Source organism: Sorex araneus, chromosome 9, assembly GCF_027595985.1.
Source record: "Sorex araneus isolate mSorAra2 chromosome 9, mSorAra2.pri, whole genome shotgun sequence".
NCBI classification, from domain to species: Eukaryota; Metazoa; Chordata; class Mammalia; order Eulipotyphla; family Soricidae; genus Sorex; species Sorex araneus.
The window spans coordinates 19134050-19158473 of record NC_073310.1 but is presented as its reverse complement, the minus strand read 5'-3'; the positions used below and the strand labels follow the sequence as shown (position 1 = coordinate 19158473).

At 47.3% G+C, this 24424-nt stretch overlaps 2 protein-coding genes across 14 annotated transcripts in view; one reads left to right on the top strand and one right to left on the bottom strand.

The window, feature by feature from the left end:
- DEPDC5 (DEP domain containing 5, GATOR1 subcomplex subunit) overlaps positions 1-3473 on the bottom strand; it is a 142303-nt gene extending 138830 nt beyond the window's left edge. For all 4 annotated transcript variants that reach the window (XM_055146986.1, XM_055146988.1, XM_055146987.1 and 1 more), the window contains exons 1-2: positions 3277-3473; positions 2469-2592 (exon numbers count right to left, since the gene is read on the bottom strand). In XM_055146986.1, coding sequence (XP_055002961.1) covers positions 2469-2526 — 58 coding nt within the window. In that variant the 5' untranslated portion in view covers positions 2527-2592; positions 3277-3473. The remainder of the gene's footprint in view (positions 1-2468; positions 2593-3276) is intronic.
- Positions 3474-8529: 5056 nt separating this feature from the next.
- The window catches only part of PRR14L (proline rich 14 like), an 80138-nt gene continuing 64243 nt past the window's right edge, over positions 8530-24424 (top strand). For 8 of the 10 annotated variants that reach the window (XR_008631440.1, XR_008631439.1, XR_008631441.1 and 5 more), the window contains exons 1-2: positions 8530-8652; positions 21790-22311. Coding sequence is in view for 6 of the 10 variants with exons in the window: in XM_055147534.1 (XP_055003509.1) it covers positions 8575-8652; positions 21790-22311 (600 nt within the window). In the remaining 4 variants the exon portion in view is untranslated. Of the gene's footprint in view, positions 8732-21789; positions 22312-24424 lie in introns of all 10 variants that reach the window. The other 2 variants (XM_004615629.2, XM_055147537.1) reach the window with 2 other exon arrangements.

The following is a 24424-nucleotide window of genomic DNA, read 5'->3' as shown; positions in this document are numbered from 1 at the left end:
GCATCCCATATGGTCCCATGAGCACCGCCAGTAGTAATTCCTGAGCACAGAGCCAGGAGCAACCCCTGTGCATCGCTTGGGTGTGACCCAAAAAGCAAAAAAAAAAAAAGTTACTTCAAGGACCGGAGAGATAGTACAGTGGGTAGGTCATTTGCCTTGCATACGACCAACCCAGGTTTAATCTCCGGCATCCCATATATTCTCCGGAGCACCGCCAGGAGTAATTCCTGAATGCAGAGCCAGGAGGAGCTGAGCATCATCCAGTGTGGCCCAAAAACAACAACAAAAAAGTTATTTCTATTATCTATTCAATTATATCCCACTAGAGAGTAGGTTACATCAAGTCAGAAAAAGTACAGTGTTGACAAGAAGTGTTTTGGTAGAAACTGTGCTTGAAATATAGTAAGACTCAGTATATCTTTATCCTGGTAATTATAATGGACACATTGAATAGCACAGATCAGCCTGGTACTCTATTAAATATTTCACAAACATCACCACAGCACCCTAAAATGGACTGGAGAGATAGTTCAACAGGCTGAAACAAATGTGTTACATGCAAGAGACCTGAATGATCAACACATGTTGTGAAGCACCACCAGGGGCAAACCCAGAGCACCGAATTGGGAGTAACTACTGAACACTGCTGGGTGTTGCAAAAATATATAAATTTTAAAAAGGGGCTGCTGGAGCAATATACAGTGAGGAAGGCGTTTATCTTGCAAGTGGGCCAACCTGGGTTCAGTCCCCATATGGTCCCTCATGCCCACCAGGAGTGATCCCTGAATGCAGAGTCAGGAGTTAGTCCTGAACACTGCCAAGTGTGACCCAAAACAAACAAATAAATAAATACACATACAGAGTTTTCACTTTTGGTCAATCCTTACTCCTAATAAGATTTACATAGACACAACATAGAAATAATCATCTACTGGGGCTGGAGCAATGGTACAGCAGGTAGGGAGGTAGCGTTGCATGCAGTCAACCCAGGTTTGATTGACAGCATCCCATCACACCGTTAGGAGTGGCCCCTGAGTATATAGCCAGCAATAACTCCTGAGTGCTGTGAAATATGGCCCAAACAACTAACCAAAACAAAACACCCCCAAAGAAGTAAACATTTACTAAAATGCAACTTTTTTGGGTTTTGGTTTTGGGTCACACCCCAAAACAATATGAGGGGACTATATGAGGTGCTGGGAATCACATCTGGGTCAGTCACATGCAAGGCAAAAATGCCTTACCTGGTATACTATCACTCTGGCCCTGAAATACAATTTTTTTTGGCTTTTGAGTCACACCTGAAGATGCTCAGGGGTTACCCATGGTTCTGCACCCAGGAATTATTTCTAGCGGTGCTTAGGGGACCATGTGGGATACCAGGGATCAAACCCAAGTCAATCCCATGCAAGGTAAACAGCCTCCCTCCTGTACTATTGCTGTACTATCACTCTGGCCCCTGTAAAATACAATTTTTAAAAGAACTGTTGTGGCTAGGGCAATAGCTCAGTGACCAGGGTGCATGATTTGCAAGCACTGAAATACGAGTTCAAACCCCCGTAACACTGGGTATAGTCCTCAGGGTTACAAGCACCACTAATGTGGTCCTGGTGAACCCAGTACTACAGGACCTGAGTAGTTCCACATCCTCAGGCCCATACTGACCCACCCAGTCTGGTTGGCCGAGTACTGCAGAGTGACCTCTGGGCCCCTGAGCAATGTTTGGGAGGCCCCTGCAAAAATACACATGTGGGAAACTTGTTGTTTCAGTTTTTGTTTCTTCAAGGAGAAAGGAAAATTCTTCTTTTACAAAAGAAAAATAAAAGTAACATGGCTAGTACTTCCTATTCTGCACAGGAGCGCACGCGCACGTGCGCGCGCACACACACACACACACACACACACACACACTACAACTGCTTAAGAGAATGTAAAAAATTGTCTAAGGCACTTGCTTGACCTCCTCGATAAGGTAAACGAGGGGGTTGCTGGTGATCAAAGGCAGTGTCAGAGGTGGAGCTGATACTCCGGATTCTGGTTTAGTGTGGGACAACATGCCGTGTCCTGCCCCTTCTCACCAGGCTTTGGAGCCAGGCAAAGAGGTTCAAGCTTTGATCCCACCTGTCCTGTGGGCACTCTACCACTTCTCTCTTCCTGAATATAAGTTTCTCTTATCTGCCAAACTACTGCAGACGGGAACTTCATACAGCAAACAGGTAATAAAAAGGCAAAGAGAGGATAATAAACTCGCAGCATTCACAATGCTCCTTAAAAGCCAGAATGCTTTTCAAAGGAGCCTATGTTCTCTGGTCCTACCTCCCCTCCCAGCCACCTTAAGATACTTGACAGCTCACTCAGTTCAGGTGTCTGGCTTGCCTGGAATATCATCAGAGTCACTGAATCGTTTTTTAAGTCACTGGACACACCAGAACCTCAGCCAACAACTGACACGACTGATCGATACTGACCACTGCCCCCGAAGCCCTTCTTGTGGATGACAAGTTTGTAGACCTTTGTTGTTCTCATTTTGTACCGGTGTCTCCTTCAGCTGTTCCAAGCTTGGGGCAGAGAAGTCATCTTGCCTCTCCGCCACTGTAACACAAACACAGAGACCCCAATAACAGACTTTTTTTCCACGGACCTCCTCTTTCATTTTAGGTGCAGTGACAATACGGGTAAGGTTCAGGCAGAGGTAGCACCAACCTCTGGGTGAAATCACTCCTACACAAGGAGGAATGGAGAACGAAGAGAATCACAGAATTGGGGAATCCTGTGATTGGGGAAGGAAGGTGGATTGAGTCGGGGAGCTGACCGACCTACGAGAGGATAGTCTATTTCAGTCCTCAAGTTAGAGCACCCCGGAGCCCTTACTGTCTATCTAAACGCCAATCTCGCAGAAGAAGGTGATCTAAAAGAAGTTAGCACACTCATTTTGCAGATGAGGAAAGTGAGGGCCAGAGCAAGGGACTTGCCCAAGGTCAATCAGAGAGCGACAGGCGCTCCCATTAATTAGGTTTCGCCATTCATGTCCCCAGCAAGAAGAGGAAGACGGGGGCTCCTTCTTGAACCTCCATGTGCACCAACTCTCAGCAGTACTTCCCCCCCTGGCCCCCACCGCCGCCGCTTTTCACAGCTGAGGTCACTGGGGCTTAGGAGAGGGACCAAGACTCATCCAAGATCACACAGCCGGTGAAGGGTCGGGGAGACTCGAACCAGGGTCACGGTTCCATCTCTCGGGCTCCCCAAACCCGGGCCCGCACGGACGACACCACTCACCCGCAGCTCCAGAGTCCCTCGCCGCTTCAGGCCGGGGTCCGGAAAGCCGACCCCGTCCAGGGTTCCCCCCCGCCTCGCGCCGCTTCAGGATGCCCTCGCGGTCCCTTGCGGTCTCTGCCCCTGAGCGCCAAGCTCCGGCCGGCCCGCCCGCCTCGGCCACGGAGCGCTCACCTGAGAACCCGCGCAGCCCCGGCGGCTCCGCCCCGCGGCCCCGCCCCCTTCCCGCCCCTCGGCCCGGGCCGCTCTGGCCTGGCCTCCGCCTCATCTCGATGCTCACGCCACTTCCTGATCCGGCGCTCGCGCGGGAGGCGGAGCGTCACGCGCGGCTTCTGGCACCCGCGACCTGCGCGCGGTTCCTGTTGGTGGCTGCATGGTCGCGCGCAGGAAGCCCAAGCCTTCCTTGGAGTTGCGAAATAAGTTGGGGTCCGCAAGCTTCCCTTCCGAGTTAGTGAATCCCCGAACTGGGGCAAGTTTCTCCAGGTTTTTGTTTTGTTTTGTTTTGTTTGCTTTTTGGCAGATGCACACCCGGCGATGCACAGGACTTACCCCCTGACTCTGCACTCCAGGAATTACTCCAGGCGGTGCTCGAGCCAGCATATGGGATGCTGGGAATTGAACCCCGGGTCGGCCGCGTGCAAGGCAAACGCCCTACCCGCTGTACTATATCGCTCCAGCCCAGCCAGGCTTTTGTTTTTTAATTGGCCTCAAAGAACCAGCAAGAGTCGCAAAATCGTTTCTGAGAGACTTTTTGTCAAGTGCCTCTGCAAACTGATGATGCAAGGGCCCTTACCAGGGAGTGCCCGCTATGAGGGGCTTTCAAAAACTTCCAAACCTCATGTGACTCTGGTTAGTAATAGCGGAAAATTATGTAATCTTCAAATCCCTGTTTGGTGACAGATAAGGTCCATCATATGTCTCAGACAGGAATTTGACACCTGGTGGAGTTCAGCTCAACCCACATGCTGAGCACTTAACCTGCAGCCTCATGTCACATGCAAGACCTCAGCCCTACTCCCTATCTGAGGCAATCTTGTCGCAAGTAGGAAGTTGTGTAGGCCTTGCTGGAAAGGATGGAACATTGTTTTCACATTAGGACCCGGGAGTTGAATAGCTATTAAATGTAATGTTTTTATATTGAAGAATTCCATAACTAAGCGACCACAAACGGTTGTAACAATTTTCACGGGAAAAATTGTAGAGACTAGAGAGAGTACAGCAGACAGGGCGCTTGCTTTGCATGAGGCTCAGTGGAGATTGTTCCACTGTACCCCATAGAGTCTCCTGAGCACCCCCAGTAGTGCACTGTTCTTGCGCATTGAGTCAGAAGTAGCCCTGAGCACTACTGGATGTGGCCCCCAAAACAAAAAATTTTAAATTGTAGGGCTAGAGGCCCAGTACTGGGGCCCAGGTGCTTACCTTGCACCATTTGGTACTCAGCACTTATCTTGGGATTTATGTTCAGGGATCGTTCTGGTGATGCTCTGGGGTCCATATATGGTGCTCAGGATCTAACCAGTCTTCACAGTGCAAAGCAAGTGCCTTACTGCTCCACAACGCCGCCCCCCCCAATCTTTCTCCCTGCCACCCCACCCTGTACTTTCTATTCTCCACCCAAATGTTAAATGTAAAAGCAATATTTTTATGTTGCCAGTTGAGGAATAACACCCAGATACCCCAGGGTACTTTCCATCCTTAATGGTGCTGGCTGCCTAAGATTGTCTTTTGCCATGAGACTGGTTAAGACGAGGCTTCCATCCCAGAACTAAGGAAGTTTTCCTCCCTGGCTTTTGGGGGGATTGTTTCTTCTCCTAAGAAATGTCCATAATTGTTTCTTGGCAATGTAAAAATTTGCTAGCAGGTTATTGGTCAACTCCGATGATTCCGTACTTAGGAGTGCCCTGTGGTGGTGCTCAGGGAACTATATGTAGTACTGGGGATTCTTACCTGGCCTGCAAGATGCAGAACAAGGGTCTTAATCCCTGTATTATTTCTCTGAGGTCCCCAAGTTGTACTCTTATTCAGCAATTGTCATAAAAATCTTTTACAATTTTTCATTTTCTGGGGGAGAGGGGGCTTGGGGCTGTATGCAGCAATGCTCAGGGCCTCTCTAGCTCTATGCTCAGGGATCACTCCCTGGTGGGGTAAAGGGGACCATATATGGTACAGGCTTCCATTTCGGATGAGCACATGCAAGGCAAAGACCTTACTCCTCTGCTATCTCTCTGAACCCAGGTTTTGACATTTTTTAAGTAGTCTAAAGCTGATCCAAGTTAGGGAATGCTAAGCGATTTTGCTTCTCATCAGATACTTCACGAATACAAAACTGTATTAGGAAGGTTCCGAAGGGATAGTACAGTGGGTAGGGTACTTACTCTAGATATGACCAAGCCAGATTTGATCCCCATCCCCACCCCTGGCACCCCATGTGGTCTCCCAAACCTGCCCAAGAATGATCCCTGACACAGAGCTAGAGTAAGCCCTGAGCACGTATACATGTGGCACCCCACCCTAAAAAAAATGCTTATTGGAAAAGAAAAGATATGTGTGTCTGTGTTTCGGGCAGTGTGTTTGGGTATCTAGAAACAACCCAAATGCTCAACAACAGATGAGTAGATTTTTTTTTTAAATCAAGGTATAAGCTCTCCGCCGCGATGTGATCCCCGAGGCCACACATGTGCGGCTTCACTGCAGCTGCATGAACATGATTCCAGAGGCCAGCTAGACTACTTTTGGTACCGGCAGCTCCTTGCAGAATGTCTCCAGAATGAGAACTAAGCTGAGGCCCCCATGCCTGCCTAGGAGGGGAAAGGTTTTTCTCTCTCACCTTTTCCTTGCTGGGGGAGGGGGAGGGGACGGATGTGGCAACCACCATCTTATGAGGACCACTAATGAGAGATACAAGCTTGCAATGATCCAATTTCTGGAAGAAATTTCCCTGGACTTAATTGCTAAAATACAGAAATCCAAAGCTTCATATCTCTTCACCACAGGTCTGACTCTGATGGGGAACTCCTAACAATAATAGTTTTTTGTTGAAATGTTGAATGTAACCAAAGTAAAGAGAAAGTAAAGTGAAATTTATCAGTTGGGGTGGGGATCAATGGGAGGTTATAATGGTTGTTTTTTTTTTTTTTTGGTGGTGGAATATGGGCACTGGTGAAGGGATGGTTGTTTCAGCATTGTATAACTGAGACTTAAGCCTGTCAGGGCTTGGGGGACCATTATGTAGTGCCAGGGATTGAACCCAGGTCAGCCTCATGTAAGACAAGCACCCTACTTGTTGTACTGTCACTTTGCCATTTCAACCTACCCCCTACCCTGGCCCCAATTAACAGGGGATCAAACAAAAAAAAAACTAGTTAAAACTTTGCTCTTCTTTTGTTTTTTGAGCCACACCTGGCTGGGTTCAAGGGCTCCTCCCAACTCTTTGCTGGGAGCTGGAGGTCCTTTCGGGACCATGCAGGGCAAGGGATTAAGCCTGGGCCTACTGAATACAAAGCATGTCCTCAGCCTATTGAGCTCTCTCTTCACCTCAATGATGAATTCATTTTAATAATGTTAATAATGGGGCTGTGTAGAATCATACTAGAGCCTAAGGTAAAAAGAAAAATTGGCAATAGAGGGTTTCTTGGATCCCCTTCTCTAGACACATACATTGCCTGAGAAAGTGGATGTGGAGACTGTAAATGTAGATATGTCTTAAAATGAATTTCCAGTTAATCCAAACAGCATACATAATAGCCTACATATGAACCATACACAGTATAGACAATATATTGTCTCAAATAGGCAGTTAACATTGTATTTGGTATTTTAATTTGCACATCTTCAGTCTTGACTAAACAAACCACTTCCACAGCCAGTAAACTTGAAGAGAGATCATTAACATTTCCCCACAAATCTTTACTTCATTAACCTACCAGATTGGTAAATTCCAAGATTGATAAGGTCCAACAAAGATTTCAGTTTGTTTGTTTGTTTTTCAAGCCACACCCAGTGGCACTCAGGATTTAGTCCTGGCTCTAAACTCAGGAATCACTCTTTGCAGTGACCTGGGATGGAACCCTAGTTCTTCACATGCAAGGCAAGAGACTTGTTCTATCTTTCCATCCCCCAGATTCCAATTTTTTTAAGACAAGGCTATGTGATTTGGGATAAGCTGATTTCATTTTTAGGACTTCCTTCATTTCCTCTTGCTTAAACAAATTTCTTTCAAATACCTTCACATCCCAGGAAATAGCTTAAAGGGCTCGTGTAAAATTGCTGGGCACATATAGTGCCAGAGCACAGTTCAGAGTAGGGCCTGAGTACAGCTGGTGTAGTGTCTCAAACAGCCAAACTCAAAACAAACTAAAAATTAAAGTAGATACCTGTTGTGAATCTACTGTTAGACACTGTTCTGTGCTGAGTATGGAATCATATGGATCTGTCCCCTCCCACAAATCAAAAGTGGGAGGGGACAGATCAATCACCAGAGGAATGACGTCAGTTTTAGCAATATTAAAGCGATAAAGAAATTAAAATAAAACATTAAAGGGCTGGAAGTAGAGGTGACATCAGGATTTGTAGAGATAAAAATAACAGGAGGATGATATCTAAAACTCCAATTATGATGATACCTAAATCCCTTAATTGCTTAGGGGTATGTCGGGCGACTGCCTTGCAAGAGGTGGATCAGGGTTCGATCATAAGCATCCCATATGGTCCCCCCTAGCACCACCAGGTATGATTCCTGAGCATTGAGACAGGGGTAACCCCCAACACAGTCCGCCAAAAACCAAAATAAAAATGAAAAACACAAAAAAACGATTCCAGTTATAAAAAAGATCTCTTGGTGGGCCCGAAAGACATTATGTCGGGTAAGACATTTACCCTGCACATGGCCCACCTGGGCTTGGATCCCTGACACCTCTGGGGTCCCTGAGCACCAACAGGATGGATTCTCGAGCACAGATCCAGCAGCCCTGGTTTAGCCTCAACCACTACCCTCCCCCTCCTGCAACCTTGAACTAGAGCGGTTACATGGAGATCCTTAGAAGTGCGGTCATCCAGGCCAGAAAAACAGGTGGCCTGGGTCACTGCGGTCACAGGGAAGCAGACACTGGGCCTGGGGAGCTCAGCAGGCGCGGGTCAGAAGGTGTATTTCCCTTTAAGACTCCAGGCCGCGGGGGCGGGGCGGAGTCGCCGCGGGGAACTGAGGGCCGGAGCCCTTGGCGGGAAGACCCGCCCTGGCGGAGTGCGCGCGCGCCGTTCCGGGGCGGGGCTTGGGGGAGCCCGCATGGCTGGCGCGGGCCCCGGATGAGGAAGTGCGGGGACACCATAGAGACGAAGAGGCGGCGGCGGCCGGAGCGCCCCCCGAGCTCTCCGGGCGCTCAGGTAGAGTTGGCGGCGACCGGGCTGCAGCTGCGGAGGCCGGGCTGCTGGGGCGAGCGCGGGCCGCAGGGAAGGCCTCCGGGTAAGAGGCCGAGGTCGCGGAGGCTGCGGGCGGCGCCGCTCCGCCCCATCCACCCCGCGGGAACGCTCGGCGGGGCGAGCCGGGGCGAGCGGGGGAGCCCGTTCCCTTCAGCCCGCGGACCCGCTCCGAGCTGAGCTGCGGGCTGCCCTGCGACCCGGGGACAGGGCTCAGACCACATCCCGCGTCGCGAGGGGGAAACGACTTCCCCGAGTCACGGCTTCGATGGGGTGCAGGCGGGGGCAGTGGGGAGGGCTCGACCCCTTTGCACGGTCTCGGTACGGAGGAGGACCCCCAAGTTTCCTCTGGGAGGACGACGCCCCTGGTCGTGGGCGCCCGCTTTCCCCCAGTTCGCTGTGTCTGTAAGCAGAAGGAGAACCGTTCCCGGGGCGTGCGAGGGCGAATTCTGGATTTAATTTAAGGAGGGATGAGCTAACCCCGAAGTGAAATCTGCTCTTCCCTCCCCCACCCCCCTTCCCACTTTTCCAATTTGGTCTGCGGTGCCCGGTAGGCGAGCGGGGCGAGGCTGGCTTTTAACCAAGGGGCACTGGTCGGAACTTCTCTCCTTTATCAGTTTACCCCGCGAGGCGGAGGGGAAGGCTCTGGGTTTACTTTATGGCATTAAACTGCCTCCCCCTCCCCCTGCCGTGTCCTCCGGGGGCGCCGCGCGTCGCCTTCCTCCCGTCTGGGGCGTGCGAGAAGCTCCTTCCCTTGCACAACTAAGCTTGGAGTGCGATCGCCGCGAGCGGGCCTCCCTCTCCCACCGTTCTGACCTTGACTAATTGTTTCACCTTTCTCGGTCTCGGTTACCCCTATTCTAATGAGGGTACTCTTTCCACAAACTTGGTAGGAGGCAAAGGGTGGGGGGGATTTGTAAGCGCACTTCCTTAGTAAAAAATGGGCCGGTGATTGCTATTACCTACTGAATTTTTTATTTTAAATAAACCCTGATATCATTTTTATACTGTTTCCTTCTATTTCCATGCTCGTCTCCTTAAAGTGTATATATATCAGAAAGTACTTTTCCTCAAGAGTGGAAAAGAGGCACTTCAACTTGCCTATTCTAGTCACCCAGTTAACAAAGAGGTCTTCATGTAGAATAATCTGGAAGAAGAGCTGGCTTTGGGAAACTTTTTTTTTTGGTAGTCCAAGAGGGAGGGAGACCTGACTGTGATTGTAGGACTGTAGAAGCCAGTCTGCCTTTGTCCAAGGAAGCCATCTCTTCTGCACCGGTTAGAGATGCCCTCTCCCACTCCCCCTACTTCTAGTGAAAAAAGGGTTTCCTTCTGTCTGCACCTCCTTTCCCCCACTTCTTGCTCTCCCAAGTGAAATCAGACTAGACCTTTGGAGGAGACTGTACCTTGCCTGCTATGTGGAGAAGCCTAGGTGGTGCCTTTTCTCCTCTTCTTTTTTATTATTATTATTATTATTGACGTTTTGGGTCACACCTGGCGATGCACAGGGGTTACTCCTGGCTCACGCACTCAAGAATTAACTCCTGGCGGTGCTCAGGAGACCATATGGGATGCTGGGGATCTAACCCCGGTAGGCCGCGTGCAAGGCAAACCCCCTACGTGCTGTGCTATCGCTCCAGCCCCTCTCCTCTTCTGAGAAAGAAATCAGAAATCACTTTGCAGTCTTTGTCAGTTGAAATCAGCGTTTTCAGCTGTAGTTTTCTCCCCATGGAGAAGACTGAGGAATCCTCCTGCTTGCTCATAAAGGAGCCAAGGGCAATAGTGCTTGAATGCTTTTGAGAGAGTTCCTGCACTCTCCTGGTTGAAAAAGTTGGGCCCCTAAGTTTAGTGTATGGACTTTCCTACCTCCCCTCCCCCCCTCGTTCAGTTTATCTCTGGGCTTGTTAGGGAGACTTACCTTCTGTCTTTCAAGGCGAGCCACCCCCTCCAAATTCCCTTCTGGAGGGATTGGCTACAGTGTCTGGGTCTTTGGGAAAGAAGAAAGCCCCTTTCTCAAGGTGAAAGGCGAGTTGGGAATTAATTGTATTGTCCCTTGACACAAGTGTGGCATTACACAGTATTATTCACTGCTCTTTGCTAAGAACAGTCCCTCTGCATTGTAATTAAAAGGGAGGGGAGAACTTTAGACGTGGAATTATTGAGGCACAGAGTTTTCCAATCTGCTCTTTGTTTTTTAATTGATTAAATGTGTAAGGTTTTTTGTTGTTGCTAGTGGTTGGTTTTGCTTTTTTGGTTGGGATGGGGGGAGTTAGCCTATCACTGTAAGCTTTGTTCAATCAAAACTTTTGTTTTGGGGTGGCAAGGGAGCATTCAAACAGTTTCTACTATTGTAGAATATCTTACACAGTTAGGAACTGCAGTGGAAATCTTTCACTGGGAATTTTTTTTCTCTCCTTTCATGTTTTTGTTACCTAGTGGGATTGGAGGACTGGAGTGATAGCACAGCGGGTAGGGCGTTTGCCTTGCATGTGGCTGACCCTGGTTTGATTTCTCTGTCCCTCTTGGAGAGCCTCTCGGCAAGCTACCAAGAGTGTCCCGCCTGCATGGCAGAACCTGGCAAGGTACCCATGACGTATTCGATATGCCAAAAACAGTAACAAGTCTCACAATGGAGACGTTACTGGTGCCCGCTCGAGTATATCGATGAACAACGGGACAGGATGACAGTGCAGTGCTACAGTGGGAGTGGGATGGGGATGCCTACTGCCAGATTGCCTAAAGACTAGTAGAGAGTAGTGCTCACAATTTTTTTTTTTTTTTTTTGTATAGAGTTCTTAAATTTCCTTTTCGAAGTTGGATCTTGAGTACTTGCTGTGGGGATTAGCCGAGCCTATAGGACTGTTGTTGATGTCAGTAGGTGTAGCTTTGCTGGGAAAGAAAATCAAAATAGAGGTAATTGAGTCATGGCCCAGAGAGCTAGTACAGTGGATAAGGCACTTGTTTGCTTTGTTGTGGCCAACCTAGGTTTGATCCCTGGAATCCTATATGGTCTCCTGAGCATCCCTGAATGTGTCTCCCTCCTCCCCTCCCCCCAAAAAGTGATTAAGTCATGAGATTTGGGAAGCTGGAAATGTAGTCCAGCAGTAACTTGCCTTGAGTGTGAGGCCTTCTGTGTGGTCCCCAACAGAGAGAGATGGGGAAGGGGAGAGGAAGAGAGAAAAGAAAGGTTATATCATGAGATTTTTGCAGGAGATAAGACCTTTGAGATTGTGTTTAGCTTGTTCCTTTTACTTGTGAAAACAAGCCTAGGGAAATTAAATGCTAGCCTTTGGGCCATGAGAGTCAGGATAAGGACCTAGGGGTGGTCTCCTGACCAGGGATCCAAGGTTAGACTACCTCCAAGCACCGCTTGACATTTGAAATAAAAAGGATGATGGGGTGATTGTTCTCAATTTAAAAGAATTTTATTGTATGTTGGAATAATTTTACTTTATATTCCTTATAAAATTAATGCTTGCTTTATTTGGTTTTTAGGCCACACCTAGCAATGCTCAGGGATTACTATTGGCGGTACTCTGGGGTTGCCCGGGATTGAACGTGGGTCTGCAGCTCAGTGTGAAAGGCAGTTGCCCTACATGCTGTATTATTGCTCTGGCCCCTAATCCTTTCTTTTCCCAGGAGTAAATCTATCCCCTAAATAACCTAGTTCATTTTTTTGGTGGAAGGATGTCCGTGCTTACTTATTTCTGGCTCTGCTCAGTGATAACTCCTAGCAGTGCTCGGGAGATGATATATAGGTTTGGGGATCGAACTGGGGTCAGCTGCATGCAAGGCAAGTGCCTTACTGCCTCTGTACTATGTCTCCAACCCATCATCTAAATCTTATATTATAGAACAGATGACAGGCCAGTTGTATCTGCAAAGAATGCTTGTTGGTTTTTTTTTTTTTCTTCTTCTTTTTGGGTCACACCCGGCGATGCACAGGGGTTACTCCTGGTTCTACACTCAGGAATTACTCCTGGCGGTGCTCAGGGGACCATATGGGATGCTGGGATTCGAACCCGGGTCGGCTGTGTGCAAGGCAAACGCCCTACCCGCTGTGCTATCGCTCCAGCCCCTTGTTGGTTGTTTTTTCTGTTTATTTATGCCTCAAACTAGATACTTCTCAGTCCCTACCCAATAGGTTGGTTATAAATTATTAGTAAGGATTAAGCTGGAAATCTATGTTTACCGTTTTATAACATATTTCTCTTTCCTCTTAGTTGGAAAAACACCTGGCTTATACTCTTTCAAAATTTTTTCCTTTATGCTTATGTGTGGCACCAAAATGTTTATTTTAGCGCAGTAATCCGGGCAGATTGCTTTGTAATGATGTATTTCTGTACCATCATTTTTGGGGAGCTGATGCCTAGCAATGCTACACTGTGCACCCAACGTGATCCTTGTGCTCAGGGCACCATGCAGTGCTAGGAATTGAACTTGGGTCTCACACCCTCAGAGCATTCGCTTCAGCACTTCGGACTGTGTATCTCCCTGGCCCCTACACCTTCATATTAATTTTTTTTTTTTTGCTTTTTGGGTCTCACCCGGCGATGCACAGGGGTTACTCCTGGCTTTGCACTCAGGAGTTACTCCTGGCGGTGCTCAGGGGACCATATGGGATCCTGGGGATCGAACCCGGGTCAGCCGCGTGCAAGGCAAATGCCCTACCCGCTGTGCTATCGCTCCAGCCCCCATTTTAATTTTAAATTATTATTTTTTTTTGTTTTGCTTTTTGGGTCACACCGGGTGATGTTCAGGGATTACTCCTGGCTCTGCACTTAGGAATCATTCCTGGCAGTGCTCGGGGAACCATATGGGATGCTGGGAATCAAACCCAGGTCGGCCGTGTGTAAGGCAAATGCCCTACCTGCTGTGCTGTTGCTCCAGCTCTATTTTTTTTTAAATTTTGTTTTATAAGGTAGTTCACAATATTTAATACTCAGACATCAGTCGCACCACCATTACACCTTTCTATCATCAATTTTTTTTTTCTTTTTGTGTCACACCCAGTGATGCTCAGGGGTTACTCCTGGCTCTATCAGGAATCACTCCTGATAGTGCTCAGGGGACCATATGGGATGCTGGGAATCGATCCCGGGTTGGCCACATGCAAGGAGAACGCCCTACCCGCTGTGCTATCACTCCAGCCCCTCTATCATCAAATTTGGGATGTGTCCATCTCAAGCCCCAATCCCTTACACCATCATTTTAATTGGCCTCAGAAATTCAGTTTTAAAGATTCTGGTAAATCGATTAGTTTATGCATTCTTTTAGCATTACTGATCTTCGGTAGGATTTTGTTGATACAATCTAGGAAAGTTGAGAATAACTGTTTTGGTGCCACACTGAGCAGTTCTTGAGCATCAGTCTCAAGTAGCCCTCTGGGGATCATGGAGTGCTGGATATCAAACCCAGTCTTCCCTCATGCATGCACTCTTTAGCCTAGTTATCTCGCTGGCCTTCTGAGCTTGCATTCCTCCTCCAACTCCAAAGAGGCAGTTGAGGGGAGCCTTATATGTTGCTAAGGACTTGAACCAAGGTCATGGCTCCAGCCTCAAGCAGGACAAGCACCTTAACCTCAGTACTGTCTCTCTGGGCCCCAGAGCTTGCATGTTAGTTAAAATCGCTTCATCTCTCAGGATCCAGCCAAGCACTCAACTGTTTTTGCTAATTCAGCTGCAGATACTGCTTAGAAACTTGAGCGCCCAGAATTAGGCAGCAGAATAAATAAGGGTCTCTTGCTTCAGCAGTCATTCTGCCTGTCTGTTTCACGAATTAAAAATTCTTAGAACTTGTCTACTGAACAAGTATGTCAAAGATGACCATACTTGGCCAGAGAGATAATATAGGGGCCAGGGTGCTTGCCTTGCATGGGTCTGACCTGGGTTTATATCTTTGATACCCTGCGTGGTTTCCCAAGTTCACCAGGAGTGGTCCCCAGGCACTGCTGGGTATGGCCCTCCCCTCCCCCACCAAAAAAAAGAATTGATGATAGCTCTGTGCTACTTGGCTTTTTCTAAGTTGGAACCTTAACCACAGCTTTAAAAATTGGGAGGCTGGAGTGATAGATAGTACAACAGGTACTTTGCACAGAGTCAACTAAGGGTTGATTCCTGGCACCTATATGGTGCCCTAGATCACCAGGAGTGATCCCTGAGCACAGAGCCAGGAGTAAGCCCTGAGCATAGCTGGATGTAGCCCAACCCCCAACACTCCCCACACTCCGCCCTACAAGCCCCTCCCAACCCCCTCCCCCCACTTTAAAACTTGGTTTTGGCCATGGTCAATTTATAGTGTACTCAGGCACAGGAAAGTGGGACTATCCCCTGAGTCATCTTATGTTTCTCAACTTAGACACTTCATGATAAAGATGTGTTTGTAAATGTGAGTTTGGACGTGATCTTGTGCTCTGTATAAAATTTTGAGTTAGAACCACAGGACTAGAAAGAATAGAATTTGCTTGACATTGCAGGAGTTACGTCTGTAGACTGTCAGTGCTAACTGAACATCAAGTGAGAGGCCAGGTATAGTTATGTCCAGGAAGCCAGGTCTCCGCTCTAGGATATTGAGGGCGTTACAGAGAGAGGCACCAGGAGCCAGCACAAGCATGTAGATAAGATTCATCTTAGTTTCCCACTGCTATTTGCAGATAGGTAGGCTTGGTTATTCATTGAGTTGAATGGATTCTCTTTTAGAAATTTACTTAAGTTTGGGGATTTAAAACAGCAAGAGACGGGCTGGAGCGATAGCATTGCGGGTAGGGCATTTGCCTTGCACGTGGCCGACCCGGGATCGATTCCCAGCATCCCATATGGTCCCCTGAGCACTGCCAGAGGTAATTCCTGAGTGCCGAGCCAGGAGTAACCCCTGTGCATCGCTGGGTGTGACCCAAAAAGAAAAAAAAAAACACAGCAAGAGACAAACACAGGTTAGGAAATTGAGATAACTGTTGGGTCTAGGGACAGGTGTTAAAGTCAGTATTATTGAGATACAGTTTGTATGCCATATACTTTTTTTTCTAACCACACTGGCTGTGTTCAGGGCTGACTCTTGACCCTGTGCTCAGGGTTCACTCCTGGCAGAGATTGGGGGACCATATGGGGTGCTGTGATTGAACCTGGGTTGGCCACATGCAAGACAAGTGCTGTACCTGCTCTACTATCCGCTTTGGCCCCTATGCTATGTAAGTCTTCAGTTTTGTCTGTTCAGTGCCCTTTAGCAGTCAGAGTATATGCAAACATACAAAAATCAGTATTGGGCTTTTGTTTTTTGCCATTCCTGGAGCCAACCTGCATGCACAGGAGCTATTTGGTGGGTCACACTTGGTGCTTGGAAGACCAGTTGGTGCCAGGGGTTGAACCTGGGCCTCCTGCCTGCAAAGCACGGTCTCCAGCCCAGTATTCAAATATTTTTTTGTTGCCCCCCAAAGTAATTATCTGTTAGAAATCACTCCCTGTTTCTCCAGCTCTCTCAGCACTAAGCAACCACTAATTCACTTTCTGACTCCATAGGTTTGCCAACTTTAGGTATTTCACATAAGTGGAATTTTATAATCTGTGTTCTTTTGTGACTTTTTTAAAACTTGGCATGTTTTCTCAGTATATATCAGTGTTTCATGAATCAGTAGTCGCTTCCTTTTATGACTGAAAAATATTCCATCACTGTGTAGGACTTAAGTACGACATTTTGTTCATTCATGGGTAATGGACATTTGAATTATTTCCCCTTTTTTTTGGCTATTGTGAATAGTACTATGAACATGTGCCTACTTGAATGTGGACATTTGTTCTTGAATATAAAGCGGAGTTGCTGGATCAAAATGCTGAACCATTTAAAAAGCCTGAAGGAAAGGATAATGTCATCCCCAAAATGAAGCCTGACAAGGGAAATGTGTAGAGGATTAAACTTCTGAGAATACTCACACCTCAGTGGGGTACTGCACTGGTAGAAGGATTCATGAAGCCATCTGGCCCACAGTCTTGCTCTCTTGCAGTATTCTTTCCTGTATTTACTTTTCTGGTCTGTATGTGATGTGACTACCAAAAACTGGATTGTCTGCTTTGGGATAGGAGAACTGCACCATCTTAAACCCAAGCATTTCCTACTTTTATGTGGCATCAGATAGCAGTTGCACTGTAACACTGTTTTATACACACATGCACACACAGCCCTAGCCCTAAAATGCCTTTAAAATATCAACTGGTAGGGTAGAAAGATAGTACAGGACAAAGGGTACTTACCATATACACAGCCATCCTAGTTTGATTCCCGTCACTGAATATGGTTCTCTAAGCACTGCCAGAGATCACTCGACCACAGAGCCAAGAATAATTTTTGAGTACATCCTGTGTAGTTCCCAAACCCAAAATGTAAAATGAAGTATCCAGTAGCTTGAAGAGAAGGAGGAAGATTGTCATCCAAAAGGATCTTTTTTTTTTTTTTTTAATTTCATCTTCGGTCACATGGAGCATACTCAGGGCTTACTCCTGGCTCAGAGGTGCCAGAGGTTCCTCAGTCCTGGTGGTGCTTGAAGAACCATATGCAGTGTTGAGGACCAAACCAGGGGCTGCATTTAAATAAGCACGTTAACCTCCAAACTATTTCTCTGCCCCAAAAGGATACATATCTTTGGTTGCTTGTTTGTTTTCTGGGGGTGGGACAGCATACCTGGCAGTGCTCAGGGCTCTTGACTCTGTGTCAGGGATCACTCCTGGTGCAGTTTGGAGTACCGTATGTGGTACTGGGGATGGAACCTGGGTCAAATGTATGCAAGGCAAGTGCCCTAACTGCTGTACTATCACTCCAGCCCAAAGGATGCATATCTTTCAACACTATTTATTTATTTCTTTACTTAAAAAACTCTCAGCCAGAGCAATAGCACAGCAAGTAGGATGCTTGCCTTGCATGCGGCAGACGTGACTTCAGGAGTTCAGTCCCCAGCATTCCATCTGGCTCCTTGAGCACTGCCAGGAATAATTCCTGAGAATGGAGGCAGGAGTAACCAACCCCTGAACATCACAGGTTATGATCCAAAAGCCAAAAAAAAAAAAAGAGAGAAAGACATGAAATCAGGCCAGAGAAATAGTACAGGGGTTAAGGCTCATACCTGGCATTCAATCCCAGGCACCATATGGTCACCCTTGCTCATTGGGTACAGTCTTGGAGGTCCTAAGGACTACCATGTGTGGCCCTGGAGACTGCTGAGCCACAGGTGGGTGACCAGGCAATCCCTGCCACCACAGGGCTCAGACAGCTCCAGGCCCTCACATTGAAGCACCAGCCTAATTGGCTGAGAATCATTACTGGGAGGGGATGCTCGGCCTCCTGGGAGTTTCCCCAGCCTCCCAAACAAAACAGAAAACATGAGGGACACCCAGTGAATGAAGCATAGAAACATGAGTAAACCTCTACTATGGGTTGGCAAACAAGGAGAAAGGCAGAATAGTCCAGATGGGAGCTCTCAGCGTAGTAGCTTCTGTTTATGTTGCACAAAATCAGTAAACGGGACTCTGTGAGGGCACAGTTGGAAACCCCAGAGTTTTCATGGAATGGACTTGTAGGTAGAGCATGTAGAGCACGTACCTTTTGTCTGATGATGTCTGTGGAGCCCTCCAGATAATCCAGGTAAAAAGAGAGTCCAGGAGGGGCTGGAGCAGTAGCACAATGGGTAGGGTGTTTGTGTTGCATGCGGCCGACCCGGGTTCAATTCCCAGCATCCCGTATGGTCCCCCAAGCATTGCCAGGGAGTAATTCCTGAGCACAGAGCCAGGAGTAACCTCTGAGCATTGCCGGGTGTGACCCAGAAAGAAAAAAAAAAAGAGAGTCCAGGAGACAGAGTGAGAAGGATTCTTTTTCCTTTTTTTTTTTTTCTTTATGGATCACATCTGGCAATGCACAGGCATTACTCCTGGCTCTGCTCTCAGGAATTACTCCTGGTGTCCTGGTGGTGCTCTGGGAACCAAATGGGATGCTGGGAATCGAACCTAGGTCGGCCTTGTGCAAGGCAAACGCCCTACCTGCTGTGCTATCACTCTAGCCCCATGAGAAGAATTCTTAGTGCTGTGAGGGACATTGTTGCTTCCTGCTCACAAACCTTAGTGCGTCAGTGGAGAGTGAGCCCACTCAGCCAGCAAGCAGTTCAGTGACAATGAGCAAATGACATTTACACATTTACATGAGGCTGTTCATTTTGGGAAAAGGTGGAAGTAGTGGAAATCAGCAGGCTTTCAGAAATACTCCTGTGGAGGGGGAGGGGGGACACAAACCTGGTGGTGTTTGTTATTCCCGGTTCTTAGTTGGGGCGGGGTCATGCTCCCAGAGTTGCTCGGGGACCTGAACTAGCCTCCCTGCATGAAAGCATGCACCAAGCTTGCTGAGCTATCTCTTCAACCCCCTGAACCACCTTTTTCTGTGTGCATTTGGGCTAAAAGGATTTGCTACTAGTGCCCCTGATACAAAAATTTGTTACAAAATCCCCCCTCCCCACCCACATCAGGAGGTTCTGTTTTCTAGGTCATATAGGGGACCCAGGCTCCATGAGGCAAGGTTGAGCCTGGCTGGCAGTGGAGGGGAGAAGGTGGTTTGCCTTTGGTTCCTTAGGTTGCTATGAATTCTTAAATTGCCAAATATTTTTCATCTTGTCTTTTGTCTGGGATTAGGAAAGCATCAAGAATGAAAGCATGTTATATCCTTTTTTGGCTACTCAATTTCCTCCTCGGTCAGATCAAAATGGATTTTGTTGTGGAAACTGTACGTTTGATATACTAAAATGGAAAAGTTAAAACCAGCCGGGAAACCTTGGGATCCCAATGTACATCTCCTAGCAGTGTGTGTGTGTGTGTGTGTGTGTGTGTGTGTGTGTGTGTGTGTTTGTGGTTTGTGTTTTCACTATTTTGATCAGAACATTATGAGAGCATATATTTCAAGTAATAACTTGTATTTCTACCATCCAATGCCAAAAAACAAAACAGCAGTAACCAAAACCAAAGAAACCATTCCCAGCACAGTGGAAAACTACTGTGTATCCCTCCCTGGTCCTCGGTTAAGCTGCAGTATTTTAGGCAGGTCACTTTTAACCTCTTCAAACGTGTTAGGTGTTATAATAGGTTTCTGGTAGTTGCCCTGTTTAGCTCACAGGGTTTTGAGAAGCAAATGAACAGTGTATGTGAGGCACTTGGAAAATCTTAAAATGCTGAAAGAGTCAAGAAGGATCCCGGTGAGGAACTGGTTTATGCCCTGGTCTCACCACCCTGACCTTCTGATCTTATCCGAAGAAATTGCTTAATAATGTCTTCTTGCACCAGTCAGTCTGGGGAGGTTGTTTGTTTTGTATTGGAGGCCACACCCAGTTCTGCTGGGGGCTACTCCTGACTGTACTCAGGGGGTTACGCCTGGCAGTGTAGACTATCAAACCAGGCTTAGTGTCATGCAGGCATAACCTTAACCCCTATATTCTGTCTCCTGCCTGAGCTGGGCAGGCAGCATGCAAATATTTTGTTAAGCAATGAAGGAATGGAATTTACTTTGCATCTTATTTGAGAATTCTTCCTGAGGAAAAGGCAGGATAGCCAACTCTCAGAGTCTCTTAGTATGTATTCATTCAACTGTTGACTGAGTATCTGTTGCGTCAAGCCCTATTCAAGGCACTGAGGATACATACAGTGAACAAATGAAGTTAGGCCTAAAAACCATCACTGCCTTTTAATTCATGTCAGGTCTGTCTTTGAGCTCCTAGATATGTCTTGTTCTCACCTACATTTGCTGACCCTCCAGATTTAAATCGAGAATTAATAAGGCAGTATTTGAGTTGAGGGGGGTTGGGTCACATACAGTGGTGCTTGGGGGACCATTTGGGGGTAGTGGATTGGACCAGGGCCTTTTGCTTGCAAAGCATGTACTTAGTCCTTTGTGTTTGCTCCTCTCCCCTAGACAGATATCCATCAAGCTGTTTCCCTACAAATTCTGAGTTATTAAAGAAAAAGCTTTTGTGGGAGGGTCTTCAAAGCTGTGCTTGGGATCTGGGGGCCACTTCTGATGACAGTTGACCCAGCAATGTAAGCCTCTCAGTTTGGTGTCCTGGGCCCTGCAAAGCAGTGATACTCAGGCCCACAGTGCGTACCTGGCAGGACCATGCAGTACTAGGGTCTTCACACGCAAGGCATATACTCTAGCTGGCCCTTTGAGCTAGCTCCCTGGATGCCTAAGGAGAAATTTAATTTTGTTTTAGAACTTTTTCCCCCACATTACTTAAACACCCCAGTTTACAAAGTTGTTCATTTGTTACTGGATTCCAGTATTCCCAACCCCAATTCCACCACCACTGTGACTTTCTCTCCACCATTGTCCCCATTTTCCCAACTACCTTTCAAGCCTACCCCCATAGCAGGCCCAAAATAATTGATTTTATGTTGCTTGCTATCATTAAGTGGCTAATGAAATGATCAAGCAATATTTCAAGTAAAAGAAAACTTGTGAAAAGTGCTTATATCTCATCATGGGGACATTATAAGTCCTTGTCTGAGGGTTTGCTAAGCTGTTGTTGCTAGTTGAGACTTCTGTATTGACGTTTTTTGTTAATCGAGCTTAGTTGGCATCTATGTTATGTTCCCATCCAATCTGGTATGCTCCTTACTGGGATGTCAGTGTTGTAGAGTTCTGAGAAATCACTTCAGAAAATCCAGAATATTTAACTGCGCAGTAAGCCTTTATGGGGCAGCAATAGAATGTGACTGTGGCTGCCAGGGCTTCGAGAAGTACAGTGGGTTAGGGGGGAAGAAGTTGCCGGCTCTGACTTTGAGAAGGCCCAGAGCTTTCAGTTAAAAATAATGCCCTGGTGTACCTGAAATTTCTAGCAGTTGGCATCCAGGCGGAGCTCAGTCCTGAGGCAGTGGAGTGTGGCACAGGCATGGTGGACGTTGGGGTGTGGGTGCTACTGCTAGGGCTTCAGCAGGGTCGGGACCTCGCCTGCCCCCCTCTAAGGAGAAAGTTTTGATATCAGGTATTAAATGCTGAGCATATTCTTTAGGTTAGCCACTTAGAGCTGAGGCTGCTTTCTTCATCCCTGTCAACTTTTAAACTTTTATCCCTTCCTTTGATTTGTGTCAGGGTGAACCATTTGATGTAAAAGACCTGACTCCATACTCCTCATCTGCCCCAATGCTGTCATCTGGAGTGGAGACTCAGCCAGTTCCACTTGATTCCTCCATGTCTGCCGTGGTACAGGAATTATACGCTGACCTCCCAGTAAGTGTCTCCAAAGAGCTTCATGCTGACCATGAGCCAAGTGTGATTCCAGATGTAAAACCTGCAGCCTCGTGCTCTCCTGTCAGTGAGAGTAGGGCGGTGCCCTTGGAGCTGCAGAGGACCCGTTCGGAAAGTTGCGAAGAAACCCCTGCAGCCTTGGACCATGGGGCTGAGCCTAGGCGGTGTGGGCTGGTGGACTCCACAGCACGAGGTTCTTTAGCTTCTGGCATCTTGGATAGGGAAGAGAAAACCAAGAGCTCAGAGCTAAAGGTCTTCAGAGATGAAGGGGACCAGGAGGAAGTTGTAAGAGAGCCCTGTGAGGGAGCAAAGGAAGACCCACACCAGCATTCCACAGCCGCTGAAGAAAAGATCAGCCCAAGTCAGGTAAGACATAAGATTGTGATTCAGATGAGTTGGGTGTGAATGCTGGCTTTCCCGGCCCCCTTCTACAGGCTAGGACTCAGATGCAAACAGGCGGCTTATCTTTTCTCCTTGAAACAGTTCCCAGATGTTGATTTTAGAGATGATCTAGTTCAGATGATCTTTAGAACCATTTGTGTCATATCAGACACGTGGAGAGAGGCAGTGCTTGTCTGATGAAAGTGTCATGTCTTCAGAGCAGCTGCCATGTGTGAAATGTTGAATCTCTGTGATAGTCATGTGGTATTTGTGTGTCTGGTATTAAGAAATGATGTGCATTCCTCCCTGAAGTTTTGGAAGCGTCGTGATTAGGATGGAGTGAGACGTCAAAAGAATTTATTTGAGGGATACTGTTGACCCAGGTAAAGAGGGTACTGTAGGGTAGATACTGTAGAGTAGTGTTCTTGAATCCTTTTACACCTGCAGTTATAACCAAGGTTGGAGACTAGAGGTTTTTAATTTCTCTCCACCTGTGGGCCAGCACCAGTCCAGGAACCAGTGGTAACTAACTGGTGATTGCAGGTGGCCCAAGACCACCACTCTTCTGGCTTCAGGTTACAGACAATTATTTCTAAAGCTTGTCCTTAGCTTTACAGGTCAAGAAACTTGATTTAGGAGCTAGAGCAATAACACAGTGGGTAGGGCGTTTGCCTTGCATGCGGCCGACCCAGGTTCGATTCCCAGCATCCCATATGATCCCCTGAGCACCACCAGGAGTGATTCCTGAGAATCACCAGGTGTGACCGAAAAAGCAAAAAAAAAAAGAAAAGAAAAGAAACTTGATTTAATTTTTAGTGCATCAGAAATGATATTTCCCAAAGGACTTATGTTAACTGGCTTCGTGAAAGGCTGAAATAGGAATCAAAAAGCCAGTTCTTTAATTAATAGGCAATGAAAATGGGAATCATTGCTTGTTAGGTGTGGTCATACTGACTGGTCAGAAATCTGTTCCCTATGTAGGCAGGCCCACATGGGAAATCAGATCTTGCTGTGAGTTTGAAATTTGACTAAGACATTAGGGAAGGGAGACTCCTGGTTAGTAAGCTGTGCTCACCCGATGAACATCAATTCTTACATATCTGTTCTTTTTTTTGGGGGGGGGGTCACACCCAGCAATGCACAGGGGTCACTCCTGGCTCATGCACTCAGGAATCACCCCTGGCGGTGCTCAGGGGACCATATGGGATGCTGGGATTTGAGCCCGGGTCAGCCACGTGCAAGGCAAATGCCCTACCCGCTGTGCTATCACTCCAGCCCCACCCACATATCTGTTCTTGTAATAAATATTTTAGGCCTTGCAGATTAGATGGTCTCTGTCAAGACCACTCAAGTCTATCCTTGTAGCATGGAAGCATATATTGACAATGCATATAGAAATGAGTGTAGTTGTGTACCAGTAAACCTTCCTGAGTTCAGGTCCTGCCCATGGGCTAGAGTTTCCCAATCTCTACAGTGATCCAGATAAATTCATCTTCTCTAGGATTCCTGGACTAGTTCTTTTCTTCCCTCCTCACCTCCTTCCTCCATTCATTCATCGTTTCAGGTTACAGACAATTTCTGTAGCATGTTGTGGGCTCTTAAACACTCTAAATGTGGGGCTAGGGTGATAGTCCAGGTGGTAGGGTGCTTGCCTTGCACATGACCAACCTGAGTTTCATTTTCGGCACCACATATGGTCCCCTGAGCCCATTAGGAGTATTTCCTTAGTGCAAAGCCAGGAATAAGCCCAGAGCACTGCTAGGTGTCCCACTCCACCCCTCTCCCTCCTCTTCTCTCTCCCCCCCCCAAAAAAAAAACATAGGAGTGAGGGTCAGAGATATTATAGTGAATGAGGCGCTTGCCTTGCATGCAGTTGACCTGGATTTGATCCCTAGCACTGCTAGGAGTAAGCCCTGAGCACTGCCCAAAAACATTTCAGTGAAATAACAAATTCAAGACCTAAAAATTCCTTTTTGATTTAGTGGGCTGAATCTAAGTGGGCTGAAGTGATAGTACAGTGGGTGGGGCATTTGCCTTACATGTGGCAAACCCAGGCTCTGTTCTAGCATCTCATATGGTCCCTTGAACCTACCAGGAG